This window comes from Fusarium coffeatum (assembly GCF_003316985.1).
Source record: "Fusarium coffeatum strain FIESC_28 chromosome Unknown BRIP53273_contig_234, whole genome shotgun sequence".
In the NCBI taxonomy this organism is placed as follows: domain Eukaryota; kingdom Fungi; phylum Ascomycota; class Sordariomycetes; order Hypocreales; family Nectriaceae; genus Fusarium; species Fusarium coffeatum.
The window spans coordinates 73,615-94,718 of NW_022158026.1; the positions used below are offsets into that span (position 1 = coordinate 73,615).

Sequence of the window (21,104 nt, forward strand, 5' to 3'; positions counted from 1 at the left end):
TGGTGGGGGTCTACTTGTTTTCTAGACTTGGGAAGGCACAGTGTGTCTGACTCTCTCTTAGACTCTTTTCTTTCCCCGGCTGTCATGCAAATAACAACCGGCAAGCCATGGATCATCGTTGATAGTCGTTTGCTCCATGTCGTTATTCCGATTCTTATAGATTCTTTCCAATTGCACACCTCGGCCCAGATCCTCTACTCTAGCAATCGCCTTAAAACGTTTATTCTTTACTCTATCCAGGGCTGCAGCGCCCCTGTTTACTCAAACAAAGGGCCACTTTACTCTGGCCAGGGAGGGCATGAAGCATCAAAATGGTATGGTGCACCTCAGGGTGTCAGAAGAAATGGCCCTAGAGGTATGAGAGACGAAATAATTTGGTCACTTTATGCTAAGTTAGACTAGCAGTTAGGCTACTTTATTATAGAAGCCTAAGCCTTAGAGGATAATTCTTCTGTTACCCACCTTGCAGTACAGTGCCACACCTTACAATATCGACCGTCCACAACGCAAAGCCAGAAGAAGACAAATCTCATCTCGCGCGTTGACTCTATCGGTCACGACTTGCGCACATCAAAGTGCAGCGAACATCTCATGTCAAAAAGTGGGCTTGTGCTAGTTGTTAGTGTCCAAGCCAATTTTGCTTTGATATCACCGGCACGTTGGGGCACGGAAGGCGTCCAGAAGTTCAGTCTGAGTGGCTTTGGCTCAACGAACTCTCGCTCATGACCGAGCGTAATCGGCGGGTGTTCACTCACTCTCCATTAAGAGAAACGATGTCAATTCTCTGACGCCGGCAGCTGTCAGTGAGCGCGAGCAACTGTACATATGTGGATATCGACAATGCCTAACCAGTACCTTCTCTATTGGTTCCCTTGTTTACTACAGGACTGTCTGTACTACTACGACATCGACAGGCTGGTTCCACGCCCCTGCTTCAAACAAACCACGCTCCCTTCCGCGTCGGACGAGATGGACTGAATAGGGTCGAGGCCGAAAAGATCGACAAGGGTCGCGGAAACAAATCCAGAAGAGTTACATTTGCGGCTAAGCAACGTGGGTAACGGTCCTCATTCTTGTCTTTGATTACTGTCTCTCAGCCATTATTTGCAGAGAGACAATGGCTTGGAGAACGTACAAAACCTGAAACATAAAACACAGGTTGCTCATAGACTGGCCGCGTCGTGCCGCATGTCTCAGCCTAACAATTGGGTCTCAAAGGCTTGGAGAAGCCTAGTTCAAAAGATTCTGAGCCAATCTCCCGGCCGCAAAAGCATTGAGCCCACCACTAGCTCTGTGAGATTCGATCAATGGACATATCAGATATGACGGGCGGAACCAAGGGTTACCTTTACTCTGGCGAACCATTAACCTCAGGGTGTCAGAAGAATTGGCCTCTGGAGGCATAAGAGACGAAACAATTTGGTCACTTTATGCTGGCTTAGACTAGCACTTGGGTTACTTTATTATGGTAACCTAAGCCTGAGAGGATAATTCTTCTGCTACGTACCTAAATAGGTACATTCTACTCGATAGGTGGTGTTGCTTCACATTCTCGCATGTACCGCAACGCTGGAGGAGTGGGTTTTGCCAGAGATTGGCAACTATTGCTAGTCAGAATAGGTCGAGCCATGAGATGTTAGCGGCATTCTCGGCCGACCGTCTTCGATTATTATTTTTCTCTATGCAGCTTGAGAGACAGGGTTTCTCGCAGATACCAACAAGATATTGTGGCTTGTGCCAGTGCGAGAGTCGTAATCTCTTCGCAATTCCATGACCCATTGTCGGAGATAACTCTTATACTATGCGTTATAGTTTGCGGCCACGATCCATGGGTTGTTTAAGTCTTGTTTTAACGACTACGATGTTTGATATCGCCAGGCAACTAATTCGATGCCGAAGCTGTCTGGTTACAACAATACAACACGAGCGAACAGTTTAAATTACAGCAAGAATCAAAGCAATAACAGACAAACTATAAGGCTGTTTCCCGGTTGTCGAAAAGGGGTCGGCGACGATGTTTCCAAGCCATATGCGGGAGTTTGATTACCACCTGGCATAGCACGAAAAATCAGCTGAAGCGAGATAAAGGGTCCGTTCACCCTTCTAATCCTTCGGAACGAGCACAGCTGAGATTCGTCCCTACCGTCAACGAAGACGGCTCTGTCAGTAAATACTGATACGAACGGCAGATCATTGACGGTGGCATGCACGACATGGACTCATTATTCAAGCTTACATGAATTAACAAAACTTTATCCATCTAATGTGGAGAAACAACACGGTACACTGTACACCACGTACCACAAAGTGTCGAGTGCAGTAGCCGGAATGTCTTGACTCTCGCCCTTTCTTCCAGCCAGGACTTGGATGGTTTTTGGATCAATTTTAAAAGCATCAGTGCTACCAGACCAAGACACTGCCTATTTTCAACATCGATGGGCTTCATTTCTGACGGCAAGCCACCAGTCTATCGAAACTGGGATTGCAGCTAGCAGCAGCATCCTAGAGCCGACCAGCGGGGAGATGCGCCCATGGACAGATCAGGGCAGTCCCGATAAAAAATCCCCATGACTCTCGACGATCGCTCAGAAATTGATTTCCGCTCTAGCCACTTTGCGCCATCTTCTGTAAGCCTACGAACTCTGATCACTGTTTTTAGGCCTTAGCCAACAATGCCGGTGGGTTCCGCAGGTCAATTCTGCAGACTAATGCAAAGCAAGGATATTTTTTTCAACTAAAGAGGGTCACTTGTCCAACATATCCCTACCAGGTCTGCGTCAGGGCAGCGTTTTCGTCAATGTGAAACGTGCCTGCAGGACTGCATCAGACACCACATCCTCGTCTCAAGGCTTATGCACCAATGATGCCAGATGTCTGAAACCGTCACACCCCTTCATCAATGGTTCTCAGTTGTTTGATATCCCAGATTATCGATCAAGAGGGAGGCTGGGCCGCTGGCTCACTTTGTTTTATCGACACGATCGAATCAATCAATAACATCATGGGTTTTCATGGCTTTCGATTGGCCGTTACCAGTTGGGGCCCATCTCCTCCGATTGTGGACCACAAGTTTCCAAGGCTCACGCCGCCCCGAATTCTATGCTGGCATGCAAGCCAACATCACCTGGAATCGACCTTCTTGAACGAGCCTGGCTAGTTCTAATCTTCGAAACCCCAAAAAGACGTTGCTTCGCCGAGAAACGATAGAAGTGCATATACGTACATGATACTGTGTGGCTTCCTTGTCCTTAACTGGGATGATAATACGTACGTACTAATCTGTACCTGCATCCTCATGATCACTCATATATCCATATGAGCAAGAGACGAGGCTTCACTCTCCTCCACCGCGGCTCCGTCAAATCCTGGATACAACCAGCGCCATGTAACAATAAGCAACAGGCACCGTTCTCAGACTGGCCAATCATGCCATATTTGGATTATTGAAATATACGATGTATGGGTTTGACTCCAACGGTCTTTGCAAGCTGCAGCATTTACGAGTTTACATCATTGAGTTCTCAAATCAACATGTTTATGACTGGTCATCCCTTGCTCGGCAGCAACAAACAAAGACTCGCATTTACGAGATCACTCAACTCATCGCAAGTTTGGAACGCAGCAGGGTCGCATTGACTCTGATGGACTGCGTTACCCCTGGATAATTTTAAAATTGCAGTCGCGCATCCCACTGCACGTGAGAGGACTCTTTCGCGCCGCTGCGGGCCGTAACAAGTCTTGAATGCCATGGGCCCTGGCTATCTCTGCAGACTGGATTGGACACTGATTTGTTATTGTTCTAGGTAACACGAGTCGTTGATGCCCTGATCCAGAGACACGAACAACTCCAACCAGATGGCACGTCGTGAGATTATGGCATATCACAAGCCAACGCAACAGGATAAGCGTTTAATCCACCAATCTTACTATTGGGGTTCCTTGATGACTTACACTCACTGGGCCGGGCCTCATTCCATTTGACCTATTACTCAGACTCTGGAAACCACTAAAGCCAAGATGTTGTCCCCATGAGCTGCCACTCAGCTTTCAACGCTTGCGTTTCAGAAGAGGTGTGTGCCCAAATTTAGGTTGGCCATCTCGCATCAGCCAATCATAAATCTGAAGAGCTTCCCTGTCGGCGGTTGGCAATGACCCGCAAGGGGTCCAGTTTGAGATGCGTCTCGAAGTTCGATTGGATGTATCAGAATTCCACCCCAACCTCACATTTATGCTTCATCTTGGTTCTGGCGACTTATGTTGTCGTTACAGACCATAAATAGAAGCAATTCAAAGGTCATCCACTCGGTAGTGGTTGTCGATCGGGTTATCTTCCGGCGGTGGACCATCTTAGGGCTTTTGCTCGCTGGGGGGTTGTCAATTGTCAAGCTGAGGGATATCATCATCCAGGCACAACTATCACTCTCTCGTCAATTGCATTGCTAGCCGAGTCTCTTGGCCAGGGGTCCAGAAAGGGCCCGATTCTGTTCCTCAAAGCCAAGAGAGTATGTAGAACGGAACTTACGTATCGCTCCCGAAGGCTAGACCTGCCAGGTTCTACAGACATCGTAGTCAATAGCTCACCTGCAGTGCTATAGGGGCCCGCCTTGTTAATTGAGATTGTCGTTCTAATGCTACAGTAACGATATGGACGTTTTCCTCAATCGTGAGCTACGCATTGGGTTTCTACCTAGTTGCCCAAGAGAGAAGTTTCTGCATCTAGCGCTAGATCTGGTTTGCATTGTTATCTCGACCGCACAGTCTACTGACCTGAAACAGTCCGGGTCCCCAACCAGCGATCAAACCCATGCTCCTGTTGCCCTGTGTGTTATCACCTTCCTACAGCACAGAAGTGTGCCTGTCACATCTGGGAAACAAGCCTGGGGTTCCGTGTTAAACCATTCGCTATCACCAAGATCTGCGGTCATTAAGCTGAACGACTTGACCCTCGGCTTCCAGTAACCCATCGAGTCAGCTGTCCAAATCCTGCGGCAAGACCCATATAGAGCAAAGCTCTCCTAGTTTGAGGCGAGGGCCTCTCTACATACAATCACATCACACCGCTGAGGCCGTAGAAGGGTCCCTGCCCTCTGCCTCAGATACATGAAACACCAGAGACCCAGCCATCAGCTCTTCCAGAAGAGTATGAAGCAAGCACCTTGTAAGTTTGCCCATCAAACTCTTCGCTTCAGGTTCGTTTCTGGGGTATCAGGGGTTCAGTCGCCCACTTGTTCCTGTAAATACGACCCTGCCTACGCACAGTTGACTGCGATGCCCTCGCTTGAGTCATGGTGTTCGCGGAAGTTGGGAAGTGGACGTTTCTCTGACGTTCCTTAGCGAAGCCAGCAAGGTCTGGATAGTTTCAGACTACCTGCTTGGCACGCTATTCTGGTGAACCTGGCTATCACTGACTTCCAGATATGGTATCTCGATATTCTCATATGCAACCTCATTCACACAGACGGGATCTCTCAAACACGTCGCTGCTGCTCAGATGTTTGATCGGCATCTATTTTCGATTCTAACTTGGTCATGATCTAGATCCGAAGGTGAGTTTCGAGGCGAGGTGGTTGGTGTTTCCTCCCGAGTTGTCTAGCAACCCTAGTTGCAAACGAACCACGGCCACGGTGAGATACTGCACCATGAAGCATGCAGTAGTCCACTTCTACTATGACGCTTTGCAACGCCACTCTATCGTGATTCCGCCTGGACGCTCTGCCAAGAAAGGATTACCATCGAGCTTCTCGCAAAGCTCTTCTCGAGTTCAGCATGGATCCGAGTCTGGATCGCATGTCCCCATCAGGACCCTTTATTGTGAAACAACTCAACTACCAAAGCTTTCCTGAAGAAGAAGTCCGGCTGTGATAGCAGAAACTCCTTGGTGGCGTAGCCCACTGCTCTGCTTCCTTCCGACTGGTTATCTATGACATGACAGAATCATCAAAGGTTTTCCGTCTGTATTCCGTTCACAACTTGGGGACTCAAGTTGAGTGCCGAGAACTGTTAGCGTCCATTACTGAGAATAATATTCGTTCCATTAAGCAATGCGGGTCGCCGATATGGCCACAGCGTGCGCTTACTGAAGGTTAGCTTGGTAGGTTTTGTAGAAGTTCACTCACTCACTCAGGGTATCAGGAGACAATTCTCCTGGAGGCACAACAGACGAAATAATCTGGTTACTTTATGCTATCTTAGACTAGCACTTAGGCTAATTTAATTTGGTAGCCTAAGCCGTAGACAATTCTCCTGTTCCCCAGCTGTCGCTCTGCATCTCACTTGGCCGCCGATGTCAAGGCCAGAGTTTGTTGGCAATGGCGCTTAAGCTTGTGTATCTCAAGAAATCTCGGTGAATACAGAATTTGTTTCTATTTATAAGCTTAACCTCCACTTGAAACACCCCTTGGTTGTCTCTGGCAAGTTCTGGTTTGTCACTGTTGTTTATGGTTATCACGAAGAAAGCGCATGTTGAAACGAAAGTGTGCACTATCACGCCTACATTATCGGTCGTTATATAGGCCCAGCGGTGTAGAAAGCGAACTTTTGCTAAGATTAGAATGTCAAGTTCTATTCTAGGTATCTAGAGAAGGTCGAGGATTTCCATATCTTTTGTATAGGGTAGACCCGAGACAATCCAGTGGACTTCACTTCCTTAACTTGTGCCTCAATGTGATGAGCAATTTAGCATTTACAATTAATGTCGATCATGGGCTGAGAATGTCTCTGTTAGTTGCTGCTAGTGAATGATGTTTTACATCTGTTGGCATGACCGTCCAGCTAAACTACGAGTTGAAAGATGGAAACAGAAAACAGTTTGATCACTAAGTCAACTTTCACCCGGCATTCCGTACGCTCATCATGCATTCAAATAGACAAGACATACTGCAATGAGCTGTCAAAGCGCAATCTTTTAAATACCCTATCTATATACACATATTCGCTACAACTATCCACCCACGTCCCCATAGTTTCCAACGCACGGGAAGGGGTTGATGTTCACATTCCTAAAGTAGATTGTGTTCCTCTCTCTAGGATCTCGCCTCCTCAAGCTCAAGTTCAAGCTGTCGGATGCGCTCGCTCTGGTCCTGAGAACCGGAGCTGACCTTGCGCTTGAGCGCCTCAACCTCAGCAGTCAAGAGGCCGATCTGCTTGGTCTGACCTACAATGAGCTGCTTGAGCTCGGTGAATGAAGGGTCACCACCGCTAGGGGCGGAGGAAGAGGGAGAAGAAGCCGCTGCGGGGACCGAGAAGCCGGGAGTTGTAGGAGTCTTGGCTGGTGAAGCGGGCTTCGCAGCTGCGGGAGTGTAAGAAGAAGCTGTCTGCGATTGAGCAGGAGGCGTAAATTTGGCAGCAGGAGCAGCTTGGCGTTGAGCAGGTCGGGAAACCTCCTCGAAGCTTGAAGCATCATCGTCCTCTTCCTCTTCCTCCTGCTTGTCCTGGTATCGGGAGGCCATGGCAGAAATAGAGCCTTTCTGCTCGTTCATGGTGGGAGGGGGAGATCGGACAGCAGGAGCTGGCTTGGGCTCCTCTCTCTTAGGCTCCTCCTTAGGAGCAGGCTTCTCGGCGACAGGTGCGGGAGCAGCAGGAGCCTTGTAGTCGGAGGTGATCTCCTTGGGTGCGGTGCCGTCGTAAACGCTCTCAAGGTCAATCTTGTTAGGAATGGCAGTCTTGCCATCGAACCACTCCTGGGCGGTGGCAGCAGGCTTGGTTCCAACGGCAGGGGGGAAGATATCAGCCTGGAAGGTCTCGGCACGTCGTGGGACAGTGAACGAGATGGGCTCGATGTAAGCGTCGTTGACGGTCTTGTAAGCCCTCATGACCTCATTCTCGTGAGTCTGGATCTGTTAGTAAACGTGGCACACACTGTATTGTCGGGGAACCATACGTTGATGCCTCGTCGGGGCATGAAAGCAATACCGCGCTGAGGGTCAACGGACTTGTACTCGCTGAGGAACTCGAATTTGTCATTCTCGTACTCAAAGTAACGAATGTTGCCGTCACTGCGCTAGGTTAGCATTGTCTCAGTACGGATAGAAGCGAAACCTTACCCCTTGCCAGCAAGGTACAGGCAGTTTGAACCATCATCTATAAGGTATTAGTTTCAGCGCAATCTGAACGGTCGAATATATACATACCCCAGAAAGGCATGCAGACACCAGAGATAGAGTCGAGCATAGTGAATCCGCCAATGGGCTCTGTCCTGCCGGGCTCCCAAAGAGCTATTTGTCGTTCGCTCATTCGCGAGAAACCGGTTGTCGCAAAACGGTTGTGCTCTCCCAGCCAGACTGCGCGACTGTTCTTGGCACCGCCATGGCCAGGGCCCTCGTGGACGGGCTTCTCCTGTCGGACATCCCACACACGAATCTTCTTATCTCGCGAGGTGGTGGCGAGCATGCTGCCGCTGGCGTTCCATGTCAAACTCTGGACGATATCGTTGTGCTTGAGTGTAAGAGGCGACTGGCCGGTGTTGACATCCCAAAGCTTGATGGTGAAGTCGCCCGAGGCAGAGGCGAGAATGTTTTCGGCCGCGGGGTTGAAGAGAACCTGTCCAACCTTTCTTTTCGGGTGTTAGCACCTTTGAATCGCGGTTCGTACAATATGTAACCAACCTGGGGTGACCAGCAAGCTTGCTCACGGGCGCGACATCGGTAATCTCCTCGGCGTCGGTGTGCAACGTAAAGTCTTGGGGAACCTCCCAGATAAAGACCTTTCCATCGTCGGAGGCAGAGGCGATAATGTTGTCGTTGAAAGGGTTCCTTGATTGTTTGTCAGTACCCTCCTGACAGAGGAACGAGCTCAGGGGCCTAAGGAGGGGGATGCATACCAGTCAGTATCGAGTACAGCGGCAGTGTGACCGCGAAACAGCGGGATCTGGTCGGGAAGCTTTCCTCGCTCGTTCAGAGGAATGACAGCGAATGCGCCGCCACCAGAAGCATCCCAATTGACTGAGAGATACTCAGGGTTGACCTATTCAAACCCAACCACCCCCTAAATCAGCGCGCCGACTCTCTAGATTATGGACTGATTGCACCACGCGCCGCGATGCAGTACGACGCACCTTGATCAAGTTTGTATCCCAAGCATTGCGACTGATATGGAGGTTGTCGTAGCAGAATTCCTTTCTCGTCGACTTTCCAAAGACGTGGCCTGGCGAGTAACGTCAGCATATCGGGTTTGACTTCTGTCGACCTGCACTTGAGTTTGCGCCGGTAGGTACAGGTACGTACGGTACTTGGACGCCCGTACGAAACGGCCGGCCATGGTGACTGAGGTTAATTAGAAGTAGATTGTTAAAAGAGAGTGCAAATGAAGCGCGAAGGAGATGGTATAGTAACAAAGCGCTTGAGAATTGGACGTCAACTTGGCTACCAAGCCGGAGGTTGTATGTAGCTAGGTAAGGTAAGATGGGATGGGATCGGATGGCACTAATACGGGCTGATCCTATCCTGTCCAGTCACTTCGGGTAGCTCCAGGTATGAATGAGCCACTGTAAATTACGCTGCGCCTCATAAGCTCGCTCCCCTACATGCCCCGCTTACGGGCGTCTACAGGCATTGCTCGCATGAACAATGGATGTGGATGGATACGTGTTTGTTACTTTGTCACGTGCTCACCTCATCTCTGATCTTCACCATTGCTTCAGAGTTGATTAAAGTTCCATGCACAAGCGATATTAACGGGTTGAAGTTGGGTACTCGTTAGACTTAACATTAGCATATTTGACAATTCATTATAAAGCTGATGCTATAAACAGAGAACACCTTACGCACAGGCGCCAATTAACCCCCAAAACTCAAAGTAAACAAATATAAAAGAACCATTTCCATGCCGACGCCATGTAAGTGCACAAACGGCCAATGCTCCCAATTTCGTCAGCCAAGGGTACAATACCTCGCCCAACTCCAGTCATATTACAACATCAAACAACATAGTATCCCATCAACCATATAAACCAATACCAGAGGACTCGAGAACGGAGGCGTCTATCGTGAATATCCTGCTGGTCCTGAACGCCAGGTCCAGGTAGTCGTCATATGGCGCCCGGCGCCCAGCACCTTGTCTCATTTTCTTCTTCACCATGCGACATCGTATCTTAGAGGAACATGCTCTTAGGTCTTGAGTTCACTCGGCGACCCGATGCGCGTCGGCGCAGTTGCTCCTCTCGTCGAAGAACCAACTGACACCACTTGGCTTTTGAGCGCTGATTTGAAGATTCTTCTTCTGGGCTGTCACGTCCGACAACATCGGTAAGGACCTTCAACCAGCCTTCCTTATCTGCAGCAGTGTCTGCGTAGAAGTCGATAAGCTCACCGTTGTTGAATCGAATGCGGAATCCTTCTTCAACAAACATGTAGCCCTCTTCATCTTCCGCAAACGCTGAGCGACGACGTCGACCACCCCTGCCAGTAGTCTCCTTTTCTGTCAAGGCCCTACGGTCGTCGATCAAGCGCTTGGCGTTGGCTAGGTTGATGGTAGCTCGAGGCTGGCGAGTTGCCTCATGGTAAGCAGTGAGCTTGGTACCAACAAGCTTGAAATATCGGCGGCGCCAGTACTGGATCAAAGTTAGTTTCGGCTGAAATAATGCGTGGGTGGAAGTGAACTTACAGGGCAATCACCACCTTGTTGGCTCAGGTGTCCCTCCCAGTTGCGGGACATTCTTTCCTCGGCAGCCTTGAGCTCGCGAATGCACGAGTTCATACTCTTGGGCATGTCCTCGTCCGTGGCATTCTTGGGGCGAGGGACGAATAGAAGCTGAAGCTCCAGCTTGCCCACCTTGTAGGGAGCACGGCGGACAACATTTGTGTTACCACGTTTGCTCTTGACACTGGAAGCAAAGCCAGCCTCCTCGATTGCCCACTCGTTGAAGCAGGCAACTTCAGCAAGGTACGGACGACCGAAACATCGGCTCTCATGTTCTCGAAGGCAGACGTAAGCGCGACCGAAGCTACCGTCCTCAGCAGCCAGAGGAGAAAGAAGCTCATATGCTGTGGGAGGAGTGTTGCGCTGCTTAGCCTGGGCATCCTTCTGCAGCTGCACGGCTCGTTCCTCTTCTTCACGTTGGCGAAGTTCGAGTTCCTTGCGCTTCTTGGGGGACGCAAACACTCTGCTGAAGGTTGACGTCTTGTGCTTGTGAACCTTGACGGTAGGTGGTGGTGGCTTAATACGCTCAATGGGCTTCTCGAGCTTGACATTGAGTGTGAGCTGGAATTCGAGGTCGTTGGGCACGACAAGCTCAAATTCCTGACCGATAGGAGCGTTGCGTGCTAGCTCGAGCCAGGCTGTTGTCACGCAGTGAACACCATTGTCAAGGGTGAGACTGAACCAAGTACGCTCATCTGCTACCGTTAGATTCGTCCTTTCAATCTTTTCATGCCGGTACTTACTTCTTGGAAGAGGCAGGTCCAGGTCCTTGACACCCATGACCTTGACGAAAAGACGACCTCTCTCTCCGCTTTCCGGTGTAGCCATCTCGAGAGCCAAATCCTCATCGACAGGAGCCTGGCTGACAGCTGTTGCGTTACTCTCTTGACCAGGCAAGGGAGGAACGGGTCCAATGCTACCACCGGTACGCTTTCGGACACTTCGCTGGCGAGGTTTTCCATTCCATGGCTCGACGATGCATGACATCGGTCTATCCTCCTTGATAGGAGAGTTTCCGACGGATCTGGCAACTCGGAATTCTTCTGTATCCTTGTCACTGGCGGTGACAACCTTCGTGTTTTGTCGCATAAGATAACCGCGCTGGCGACGGAATGTTACGTTAGCATCAAGTTCTTCATGGTTGTGTTGTTGAGTTCTTGTTGTAGACACTTGTCTACTGGGGCTGGAATTGTATGTTGGAGGTTGGGTAAGGAAGGGGTCGTTGTAAGCCACCTTTTGTGCCTCAATGACTCGTTCAAAGTCTTGGTCGAGGCTGAGACCTAGATCGAGATCCAAAGTCAAGCTGCGGTTCTTGAAGCTAGGATGTCGGTTGATAAAATCATCGCCGGTAACTAGAAGTCCGCTGTTATCCTTGGAAAGTCGCTTGGTATGCTTGTCAGGAATTGGTGGCACGTCGGGAACCTCCATGCTGACATGTCGGCGGGCTTCCCTCATAGCAGTGATGTCAGAAGGTGTGTTAGAGAGACGGGTCTTGAGCTTTGAACCAGTCGCCTTGATTGTGGCGGTTCGCTCGGGGATGGCGGGCAGCTCAGGTTCCTCAATAGCAGGGACTGGGTGATGAATGACCGAGTCTGGCGTGCTTGGGCAATCGTCGTCGTACTCATCTTCAGGATCACCCCACCCAGTACCATCGTACTCAGGCTTGGAGAGAGGCTGCTCAGGAGTGAAAGGGCGCTGAAGGAAGGCATGGGCATCTGCCATCTTGGGAGGCTCAGGCAAAGGCTCCTTGTCTTCCTTGACAGGTTCCTCTGGTTCCTCGGGCTTCTCAGGCTCAGGAAGCATGTAAGACTCGAAGTCTCGGGAGAACGAGGCATCCTTGTCATGAGAAGCGAAATCAAGAAGCGAAGACATGCTCTGATTTTGCGTAGGAGTAGCAGTTGTTGGAGTAATCACCTCCTCTTGAATCTCCTCAGGCTCAGGCTCAGACTTTGAGACCTGCTCCTGGAATTTGGCTTCAATCTCCTCAGGCTTGATCTCCTGTGGCGTGGGCTCTTGCGAAGAGTAATGGCTCTCGCTGTCATCATCCACGGGAAGCTCCAGCCTGGATTCGTCCTCATCAAAATCGACATCGGAGTCCTCATAAAACTCAATCTCGCTGTCAGGCATTCTCCTGATGATAACGCTACCCTCCTCTTCCTCTGTCTCGTCATCCTCTGACAAGAGAGAGTCTTCGGTGGAAGGGATAGGAACGTCAGGATCATCAGGGATTTGCCTTTCGGGACTTCTACTGGGGCTTCGTGAGGCGGGAGGAGAAGTGAAGATGCAGTCCTTGTCCTGGTCGGCGGGCTTGTTGTTGCCATTGACCTTGCGCATGATGGAGTCACGCGAGATACGAGGAGGCAACTGGTAGTCTTCAAGAGCGGACATTTCGCCAACCATGTCATCTTGCTCCTCAAGAGCGTCGTTGAAGCTCATCATTGAGTCCTCGGGCTCCGAGAGGGGGCTGCTGAGTCGTCGACCATTACCCCTACGAAGGCGACGCTCACGCTGCTGCTCGGCCGCACTCTTGCCGTCATTGTCATCGGACAGCATCATGAGCCTTAGTCGTTCCTCGAGCGACATCTTGGCATTACCAATGCTTTGGATATCCAGCTTGCTCGCAGAGGAGGCGGCAGGGGGGGATGGTAGGTTCCTCTGGTTTCCAAGCATCCTCTCCGCGGTAGCCGACAGGCTTGGGGAAGCGGGAGAGGATGGTGCTGAGTTGTTACGGGAGTGACTCAAGAAGCCGGGGAGAGGTGGCAGAGGCCGGTGCTCACCGCTAGAAGCAGTGGAATCAGAGCGGACGTGCAGGGGACGGCCACCGTTCAATGAGGCCCGAGGTGTTTCGGGCATTGGGCTGCCATCAAACTCCCGCGGGGCAGTGCGGGTCGTCATCGGGCTGTCTCCTCTCCAGTCATCTGGACCGACGACGGGTGTTTTGTCTGTGTCCTCGAGCGATGCATCGAAGCTGTCGCCCTCAAGATCGACATGGCCAGGATCGTAAAGCACGTCACTGTCTTCTTCTTCATAGTCTAGCGACTCGCAGCTTCCCTCGCGAGAGTTGGTTCCGATAGATGAAAGGTCGGGAGTTGCCATTTCATACTCGTTGATCTGTGGAGGGGCAGCATCAAAAGTAACGCTCTTTGCATGGCGGCGACCCATAGGAAGATCTTCGTCCTCCTCGGGAGAACCAAAGGTCCAGGTACCCGTTTCCATATCAAAGCTGTTCTTGAACCGGGAGTGGGATAGGGACGACTTGGTAGGTGACACTTGATCTCGGCTGGGGGTGAGGGGACGGTTCGGTGAGCCTCCGGGTTGAGAGGCGGAAGATCTGGTTGGGCTGATGGTGGGAACTGTCATTGTGCTTTCAGTACGGGAGTGACCAAAGTTGGGGCGGTCAGTGGTCGATGAGCGGAATGACGCAGTCGATCCATGGAACGAGTTTGCTTGGACCTTAGCAAGCGGTCTTTCGATCTGAGGAAGTCGAGTAGGGTCATATTCCTGCTTTTGCTCGAGTGCTAGAATGTTGCTGTTCTTGACCCGGGAGGCCTTCTGGAGACGCTCGATGGAAGAGCGGCGGTGTGATGATGGTGATCCAGGACCGAAGATGTTTTCTGTGTTGCGGTTCTGCCAAAACAGACGTGGAGAGGTGACTTCTGAAGGTGAAGATTGGAAAGGCGAAGAATCGGGGTTTCCTGGAGATTTCTGCATGCTGTGTCAATACAAAACACCAAAATGATAGATGGCGGTTAGCGGTCATACCTTTGGAGAACCGTTCGATTGTCTATGCCAGCTGGGTGAGTTTCTTCTCATCTCTGTCGGTGAGAGCTCCGACAGCGGGCGAGGGATTCCGCTCGCCATTGTGGATGGAGGTTTGTTTGGAGTGGTGGTCTTGTTGATTCGCAAGGGATGTACCTGAACATCAGTCAGAGACATTTTGCCCGAGAAACAGGGCAAGTGGCGCGGGTCTACATACCGATTCAGTAGCCATGGGAGCTACAGTCGTGATAACTAATAAAGTCGCAAGTTTCGGGACGAGCGACTATCAACGCATTGGTATGCGAGTCAAGTATACACAATGAAAATGAATCAGAGGAATGTCAAATCAATATCGCGGTGAAGGCGAGACTGAGAATGAATGCAAGTAAGAAAATGAGACCCAAAGTGTAAGTGAAAAAGAATACACCTGAACAGCTCTATCAAAGGCTCGGCTCGACTCGACTCGACACTCAGCACAACTTCCACGATGATGCTGTAATGTTATGAAAGTCGCAGGTTGACTATGAGTTGTGACTATGGCGAGTTGATGTGTTTAAGGGAAGCACAGCAGGTCGAACGAGGAGTGAATATGATTGGACGAAGAGAAAACAAACATGGAAAGCGTTGCCTGGGAGACGCTGCCCAGTTGCGAGCTAAAGTCGGACGTTGGAGGCGCTAATTATCTTGCTACAATGCAGCAGGCTACCCCGCCCCTGCTGGAGCAGCGCCCCTCCAAGGACGTCCAAGGACGGTCGAGAACTACCTGCAGCGTCAAGCCAGCATCCCTTCACAGCGTTGCAGCAGTTCAGTCGCCATGGCAGCAACGCAGCCAGCCGCACAAAAAAAGCAAGTAATTGGTTGTTGAGATCTAGCATAATCCTTGAATATTTCTGAGACGCAATGTTTACTATGCGGGCTCTACTCAAAAGCCATATTGCTTATCGAGGCCGGGTGGCTTTTTCGAGTGGCTTTGAGCTTTGAGCTTTGTTGTTTTTCTTTCCCCAATCTGCTGCTATTCCCTACCCTAAGCTTATACCTCTGCTAATAATTATTATTCTCTCATGACGTTTTCCTCTCACTGTTTTTTCGCTTCCGTTTCACCCCTGGCAATGGAGAATGGGGAAAAGCTGGGCTGCCCAACATGGAAGTTAGGTACTAAGTTAGCATGTACTATAACTTATCGGTCCCGTTTGGCAGGCCGCCGACTGCAAGTCTACTGCACCTCAAAACTTGGAGATGCACCTCAGGATGGAGTTTTAGTTTAGTGACAGATCCTCAGTCACACTCACATGGGATTCTTATTTTCCTCGATGCAACTTTTCTTTTCCACTTGGAAGATCCCCCACCAAAAGTCAAAAATAAAATCAAAAAGTCTCCGCTAAGCTAAAGAGGACGGGATTCTCTTTGCCCATTTTGGATGTCTTGCATCTCGATCTTCCCGAGCGCCAGACGAGGCTATTCTGGCACTAAACCCGGCATTGTGTGGTCCTTTTGAAAGGTATATCCACCCTGGTTATCTCTAGACTCTGTGCTTTTTTTTCATGGATGTTTGTTTCTATGAACTTGCTAGGTTGTTAGGTTGTTTACAACTAAAACCTGGGTGCGGCTGCTCTTGTTTTCCCTCCCTCAGTCCCTCGCACTGACCCTGCTTCTTCCCCACGGGCCCATTGTATGCCTCTGAGCCTATTGCTTGGCATCCGATCATTACAATCCATCGTGATTTCGATCAATACCTGGTGGACCTGCATCGACTATGACGAAATCTCCGTTGTCTGGCCAAGCCTGTATAAACATCACCAGATCTATATCAGCTCGGTTAAATAGTTCAAGAAAGTGAGTTTTTTACTGCCGACTTTAGTTAGTAACATATTGTTAGCTCACCTAAAGCCATGAAAATTGTTGAATTGCTAATGCAATATTATTATGCTACTATTACCTCACCGAAAGCTATGGATGTAAACAACATGATTGTTGTTGTGTTTCACAACCTGCATGCGGCTGCACTGACACCAACACCTATAGATGCATTCAACTGGTTCATAAGCGATTCTATTTTCTTTGTCTAGTTGTTTTGCTTCTTGTTCCAAGCGACGCAATCGTCAAACTTGACACCCGAACCTCCAAAACAATCCAAGGCGCTTCCGATAGTCAGATCCACCTTGCCGTTGCTGAGCCTCTTTACATTTTCCAAGTCTTCAAGATGTCTACCACCCCCTGCATAAGTGACTGGGATAGAACACCATTGGGAAAGTCGTTCCACTAGCTTCTCATCGACTCCCTTCTGAAGACCCTCGTTGTCTGCGGCATGGATCAAGAACTCGGAACAGTAAGGCTCCAATATTTTGATAGATTCTGCACCTCGTGAGTCACATGCTTGCAGAAGTTTGTTTTCACTCACCTTGGTTGACTTCCATGTCCGTGATTGTCTGCCATTTGTTCATGGCCACAAACCAAGAGTCCTCTCCACGACGACGGCAACTGAGGTCAATGACAAGCTTGTTCTTATCACCACCAAGAGTTTCCAACACCGCATCGAGTCTTTCCTGACTAAATTTGCCCTCCGGAAATAGGTACGAGGTAATAATGACCTGTCGAATAGTTAGATCAACTGTCTGTGCGTGACGCTTCCGATGTAGTACCTTCTCGGCTCCCGCATCCATCCATTCTTTTGCGTTCTTATCGTTGATGCCGCCTCCGACTTGGAGACCCCCAGGCCATGCTTGCAGAGCCTCTTTAGCTGGTCCGTCGTTGCCGGGTCCTAGCATAATAACATGGGCACCATGAAGCTCATTGTCCCGGTAGAGCTGAGCGAAGTGAGCAGGGGGGTGTTGAGAGACATAGTTTGTTTGCAGAGCGGCAGAAGTACTGTCAAGGGTACCTCCGACGATCTGCTTAACCTGGCCAGCGTGGAGGTCAATGCAGGGTCGAAATCTTGTCATATTGAAAGGATGATGTTTGCTTTGTTGAATCAAAGAAAGATTGAACTACATGGTACGTAGATAACGTAGTCAATGTCCCACAATGACAGAAAATCGCACAAAGGTGGGGTAGCTTGGAGCTCTGAGCTCTGGACAAAGGGTTCAAAGTCAATTCAAATTCAAACCTATTAGTTGAAACATGAAATACAAGGTGATCGTTTCAGCCAATGGTGTAAAAAACTGTCTCATAAATCGTGTATCAAGTTGCAAGCCGATAAACCGTCTTTCCAACCTCCTTTGAGTTCTCCGCAATGGATGCCATTGAAACAGACTATAGCTCACTTACAGTCCAATGCAAGGAATTGCTACTTCAGTTAAGTCATTGTATAAAGCAATTAAACGACCGTAAAGAGATCTCTTTTTTGCTACTGAGTCTGCTTAAGCGATCAAACTTGATATACTGAAAGTGAACTTAGGTGGGTTCCTAGAGGATGTTGATGAAACTCGTGATGAAATCCATACTCAAGCTCACTCGTCGGTGCACGTCAATCCAATACATGCCCGACCAATCATTATATGAATGATATTCATCAATTGATCATCCGGATGTAACTGTTTATGCTTTTCTCAGAGTCTATGACGGTCTTTCCTGCACATTGGGTAGAGCGAGTCGGAATCTGGTAGCTGATTGAAAGACATACGCCAGATCAACGTCATTCAACAACTACCATAAATTATTCCGACTACCACAAAAAAACACCAATTCAACTAGATAACAGATATTTCACTCTCATACCAAAAAGAAAACATGTCTGATAAAGGATCCATCAATCTGGCATTGTCCAAGAGACAACCGCTGCTCAAAGACAAACCTGCTGCTGGCGACGACCAGTCCCTCCTCCCAAAGGCAACCAAGACTCACCCCAAGGGTAGCAAAGGCGATGAAAATGCGAATGTCTATTTCATCGGAACGGCGACCACCATAATCGAATGGCAAGGCTTTCGTCTTCTCACAGATCCAAACTTCCTTCATGCTGGCGATCACGTTCATCTTGGTCCTGGTGTGACTGCCCAAAGACAGACCAACCCGGCGGTTGATCTACATGAACTGCCTTCGCTGGACGGGATCCTTCTCTCACATTATCATGAGGATCATTTTGATCGACTGGTAGAGGATTCTCTCAATAGAGACTTCCTGATTGTCACCACTCCGCATGCCCATCAATGCTTGACTTCAAAAGACCCCCCCTTCACCAACGTCAAGGCACTCGACTTTTTCGATCACTTAAAGCTGAAGTCCGATGATGCAGAAGCTGGAAAGCAAGCTCTAGTGATCAATGTCACTGGTATGCCAGGCAAACACGTTCCTCCTGGTCCCTTAGCAGTAGTGAACGACCTCCTCGGTGCAGTTCCACCTACCAATGGCTGGATGATCGAGCTTGGTTATCACAACGATGGAGACGGCAAAGTGCAAACCGGTTACCGTATCTACATCTCAGGAGATACTCTTCTTGTGGATGAGCTGAAAGACATTCCAAAGTGGCTCCAAAATGAACGTATCGACTTGATGCTGATACATCTGGGAGGAACTACCATTCCTGGGCCGTCAGCACCCCTGATCATGGTAACCATGGATGCGAAACAAGGAGTTGAGATGATCAAGATGATGGATCCAGATGTCACCATCCCTATTCATTACGATGATTACGACGTATTCATGTCACCACGAAAGGATTTTGAGAAGGCTGTGAAAGAGGCAGGGTTAGAGGACAGAGTTGTGCTCCTGGATAGAGGGGACAGATATCAGTTTGCTGTCAGGAAGGATTAATCACGGTACCTTGATGTTACTTGAATAAACGAGTTCAAGGTCAACTATTCAGTTATAATCAACCTGTGTTACTATATGTTCATTGTCGTTAGAGTTCAGTGGCTGATGCAACTTGCACGCCTGATCTACTGAGATTTGACCTACTGGAGGTCGCAATTGATGATACTTTGAAGAGAAAACTTATCTTAGCCTTGCTGTTTAGAGATACCCTTGTTGTTCACCCAACCTGCAGTATATCATATGAGATTCATTCAATATTGGCAGCATGGGCCTCTCAAATATTGACCAGCAGGCTTGATAATGGTTTGCCATCCTTCAAAAACGAGACCTCTTCTCCCAGTGGCTATTAAAGGTGGCAGCCGAGAATGAGACACGGTCCCCATCCTCTTCTTTTCCTTTACCCCGGTAGTTGTTAAAGGTTACCCCGGATAATGAGTCTTCCCCTTCCTCTTTTCCTTTTGCCCTCTCCCGGTAGTTGTTAAGTGCAGCTCCTGAAGACGACACATCTTCTTTTTCTTCTCTTTCCTTACCCTGGTAGTTGTTGAATGTGGCGCCGGAGAACGAGATTTCTAGGTGGGTGACAGAAGGGATGTCCTCTTAGGCTTACGCTTCAATAAAGTAGCCTAAGTGCTAGTTTAAGTTAGTATAAAGTAACCTAAGTATTTCGTCTCTTATGCCTACGGTGGCCAAATTCTCCTTCATCTTCGGCGCAACCTTCAATAACTATCGGGCAAGGAAGAAGAAGAAGAGAAAGGGGGGAATACTTACACTTTTCTGTAGCGAACCACGCTTTAAATCGAAAGCAATACAGCCCAGCGACTTGCGAGCATGTATAGTGCGTAGAACGAAACAAAGGAATGATGCACAATACCATATCTGGTGGCTTTCACTTACTATCGGCGTTTCTGCCATCCCTGAAGTTTGTTAGTTTCATACACTGAGTTATTACTTGTAGGAGTTAAGAAACTGCGTACTACATAATCATTGTGCAACAACAAGTGAGCAATGGTTTCAACACATAGTTGCGGCGAGTTCAAAACCACATAGAGATGGCTTAGAGGCTGGCTAGCACATTCGGTGGGGACCAGTGAAAGCTCGCGTCAGAAGAAGTAACTGAGCTAATCGATGCTCTTGCGTGTTGTGTTTATGCGGTTACCTTTGAATTGATATCTAAAATGGCTTGACATTGCAAGTAAAAGGAGCCCAGGTTAAAGAAGCGACTGCACTACTTGCGAGAATGGGTTGTAAGTGTAACCCGTCCTGATGAGGTGCCTGGCACTGTAACCTGCCAGGACAACAGCACCGCAGAGTCGATCGACCACACGGTATCCTGCGACAAAACAATTCGCCCGTGGCAGGGGAGAACCACACGAACACCATCTAGCCGTTACTAGCATACGTGAGTGTAGGCGAGCAGACATACTGCACAGGATACCTACCGCATCTCAAGTTCGGATCGTGAACCCTGCAAAAAGGAGGAGAGAGGTCCAACCGGGGTTCGAACCCAGGACCTATTGCGTGTGAAGCAAGCGTCATACCACTAGACCATTGGACCGATCTCTAATTGTTGAAAGGGGCTGCAAAAAAATACCTCATGAGCTGCTGGTTGTCGATCCTGATCCTTGGTGTTTTGATGGGTACGTACCGGGATTCGATGTGAAGGTCCACTTAAAGCACGTTGCAGTGGGGCATCCGTTCCCCTCTCATTGGACAAGACTAACCTTAACGGGTATTTCTAAGTTCCCGCAAACGGACCACGACACTTTTGAAAGGGAAGGAAGCTGTTCGAGTAATTATTACTGTTGACTGATATTGTTGGTGATCCCCGATTACCACTTGTCACAGTGTGCCAGGGAAGAGCTTGGAGGCAGGATACTGTCAGCGGCATGAAAAGGTGCAATTGACCTGCTGTCAATTGTCAGAGGTGGAATTCTTGGATTTGTTGAAGACTAACTACTGCGAAA

General features: G+C 49.2%; 4 protein-coding genes across 4 annotated transcripts; 1 reads left to right on the forward strand and 3 right to left on the reverse strand.

The window, feature by feature from the left end:
- Positions 1 to 7,022: 7,022 nt before the first annotated feature.
- FIESC28_09302 (uncharacterized protein) lies at positions 7,023 to 9,255 on the reverse strand (the record flags this gene model as incomplete). The annotated part of the gene is made up of 8 exons (XM_031163439.1): positions 7,023 to 7,829; positions 7,880 to 7,994; positions 8,043 to 8,079; positions 8,130 to 8,551; positions 8,604 to 8,750; positions 8,819 to 8,961; positions 9,053 to 9,141; positions 9,222 to 9,255. 8 exons carry the CDS (start codon positions 9,253 to 9,255, stop codon positions 7,023 to 7,025), a joined length of 1,794 nt encoding a protein of 597 aa, XP_031012527.1.
- Positions 9,256 to 10,087: 832 nt separating this feature from the next.
- FIESC28_09303 (uncharacterized protein) lies at positions 10,088 to 14,496 on the reverse strand (the record flags this gene model as incomplete). Its single annotated transcript, XM_031163440.1, has 3 exons — positions 10,088 to 10,546; positions 10,600 to 14,340; positions 14,398 to 14,496. The coding sequence occupies 3 exons, from the start codon at positions 14,494 to 14,496 to the stop codon at positions 10,088 to 10,090; spliced, it is 4,299 nt and encodes a 1,432-aa protein (XP_031012528.1).
- A 1,960-nt stretch (positions 14,497 to 16,456) lies between these two features.
- FIESC28_09304 (uncharacterized protein) lies at positions 16,457 to 17,333 on the reverse strand (the record flags this gene model as incomplete). The annotated part of the gene is made up of 3 exons (XM_031163441.1): positions 16,457 to 16,746; positions 16,793 to 16,982; positions 17,034 to 17,333. 3 exons carry the CDS (start codon positions 17,331 to 17,333, stop codon positions 16,457 to 16,459), a joined length of 780 nt encoding a protein of 259 aa, XP_031012529.1.
- A 787-nt stretch (positions 17,334 to 18,120) lies between these two features.
- On the forward strand, positions 18,121 to 19,140 carry FIESC28_09305 (uncharacterized protein; the record flags this gene model as incomplete). The annotated part of the gene is made up of 1 exon (XM_031163442.1): positions 18,121 to 19,140. One exon carries the CDS (start codon positions 18,121 to 18,123, stop codon positions 19,138 to 19,140), a length of 1,020 nt encoding a protein of 339 aa, XP_031012530.1.
- Positions 19,141 to 21,104: the final 1,964 nt, after the last annotated feature.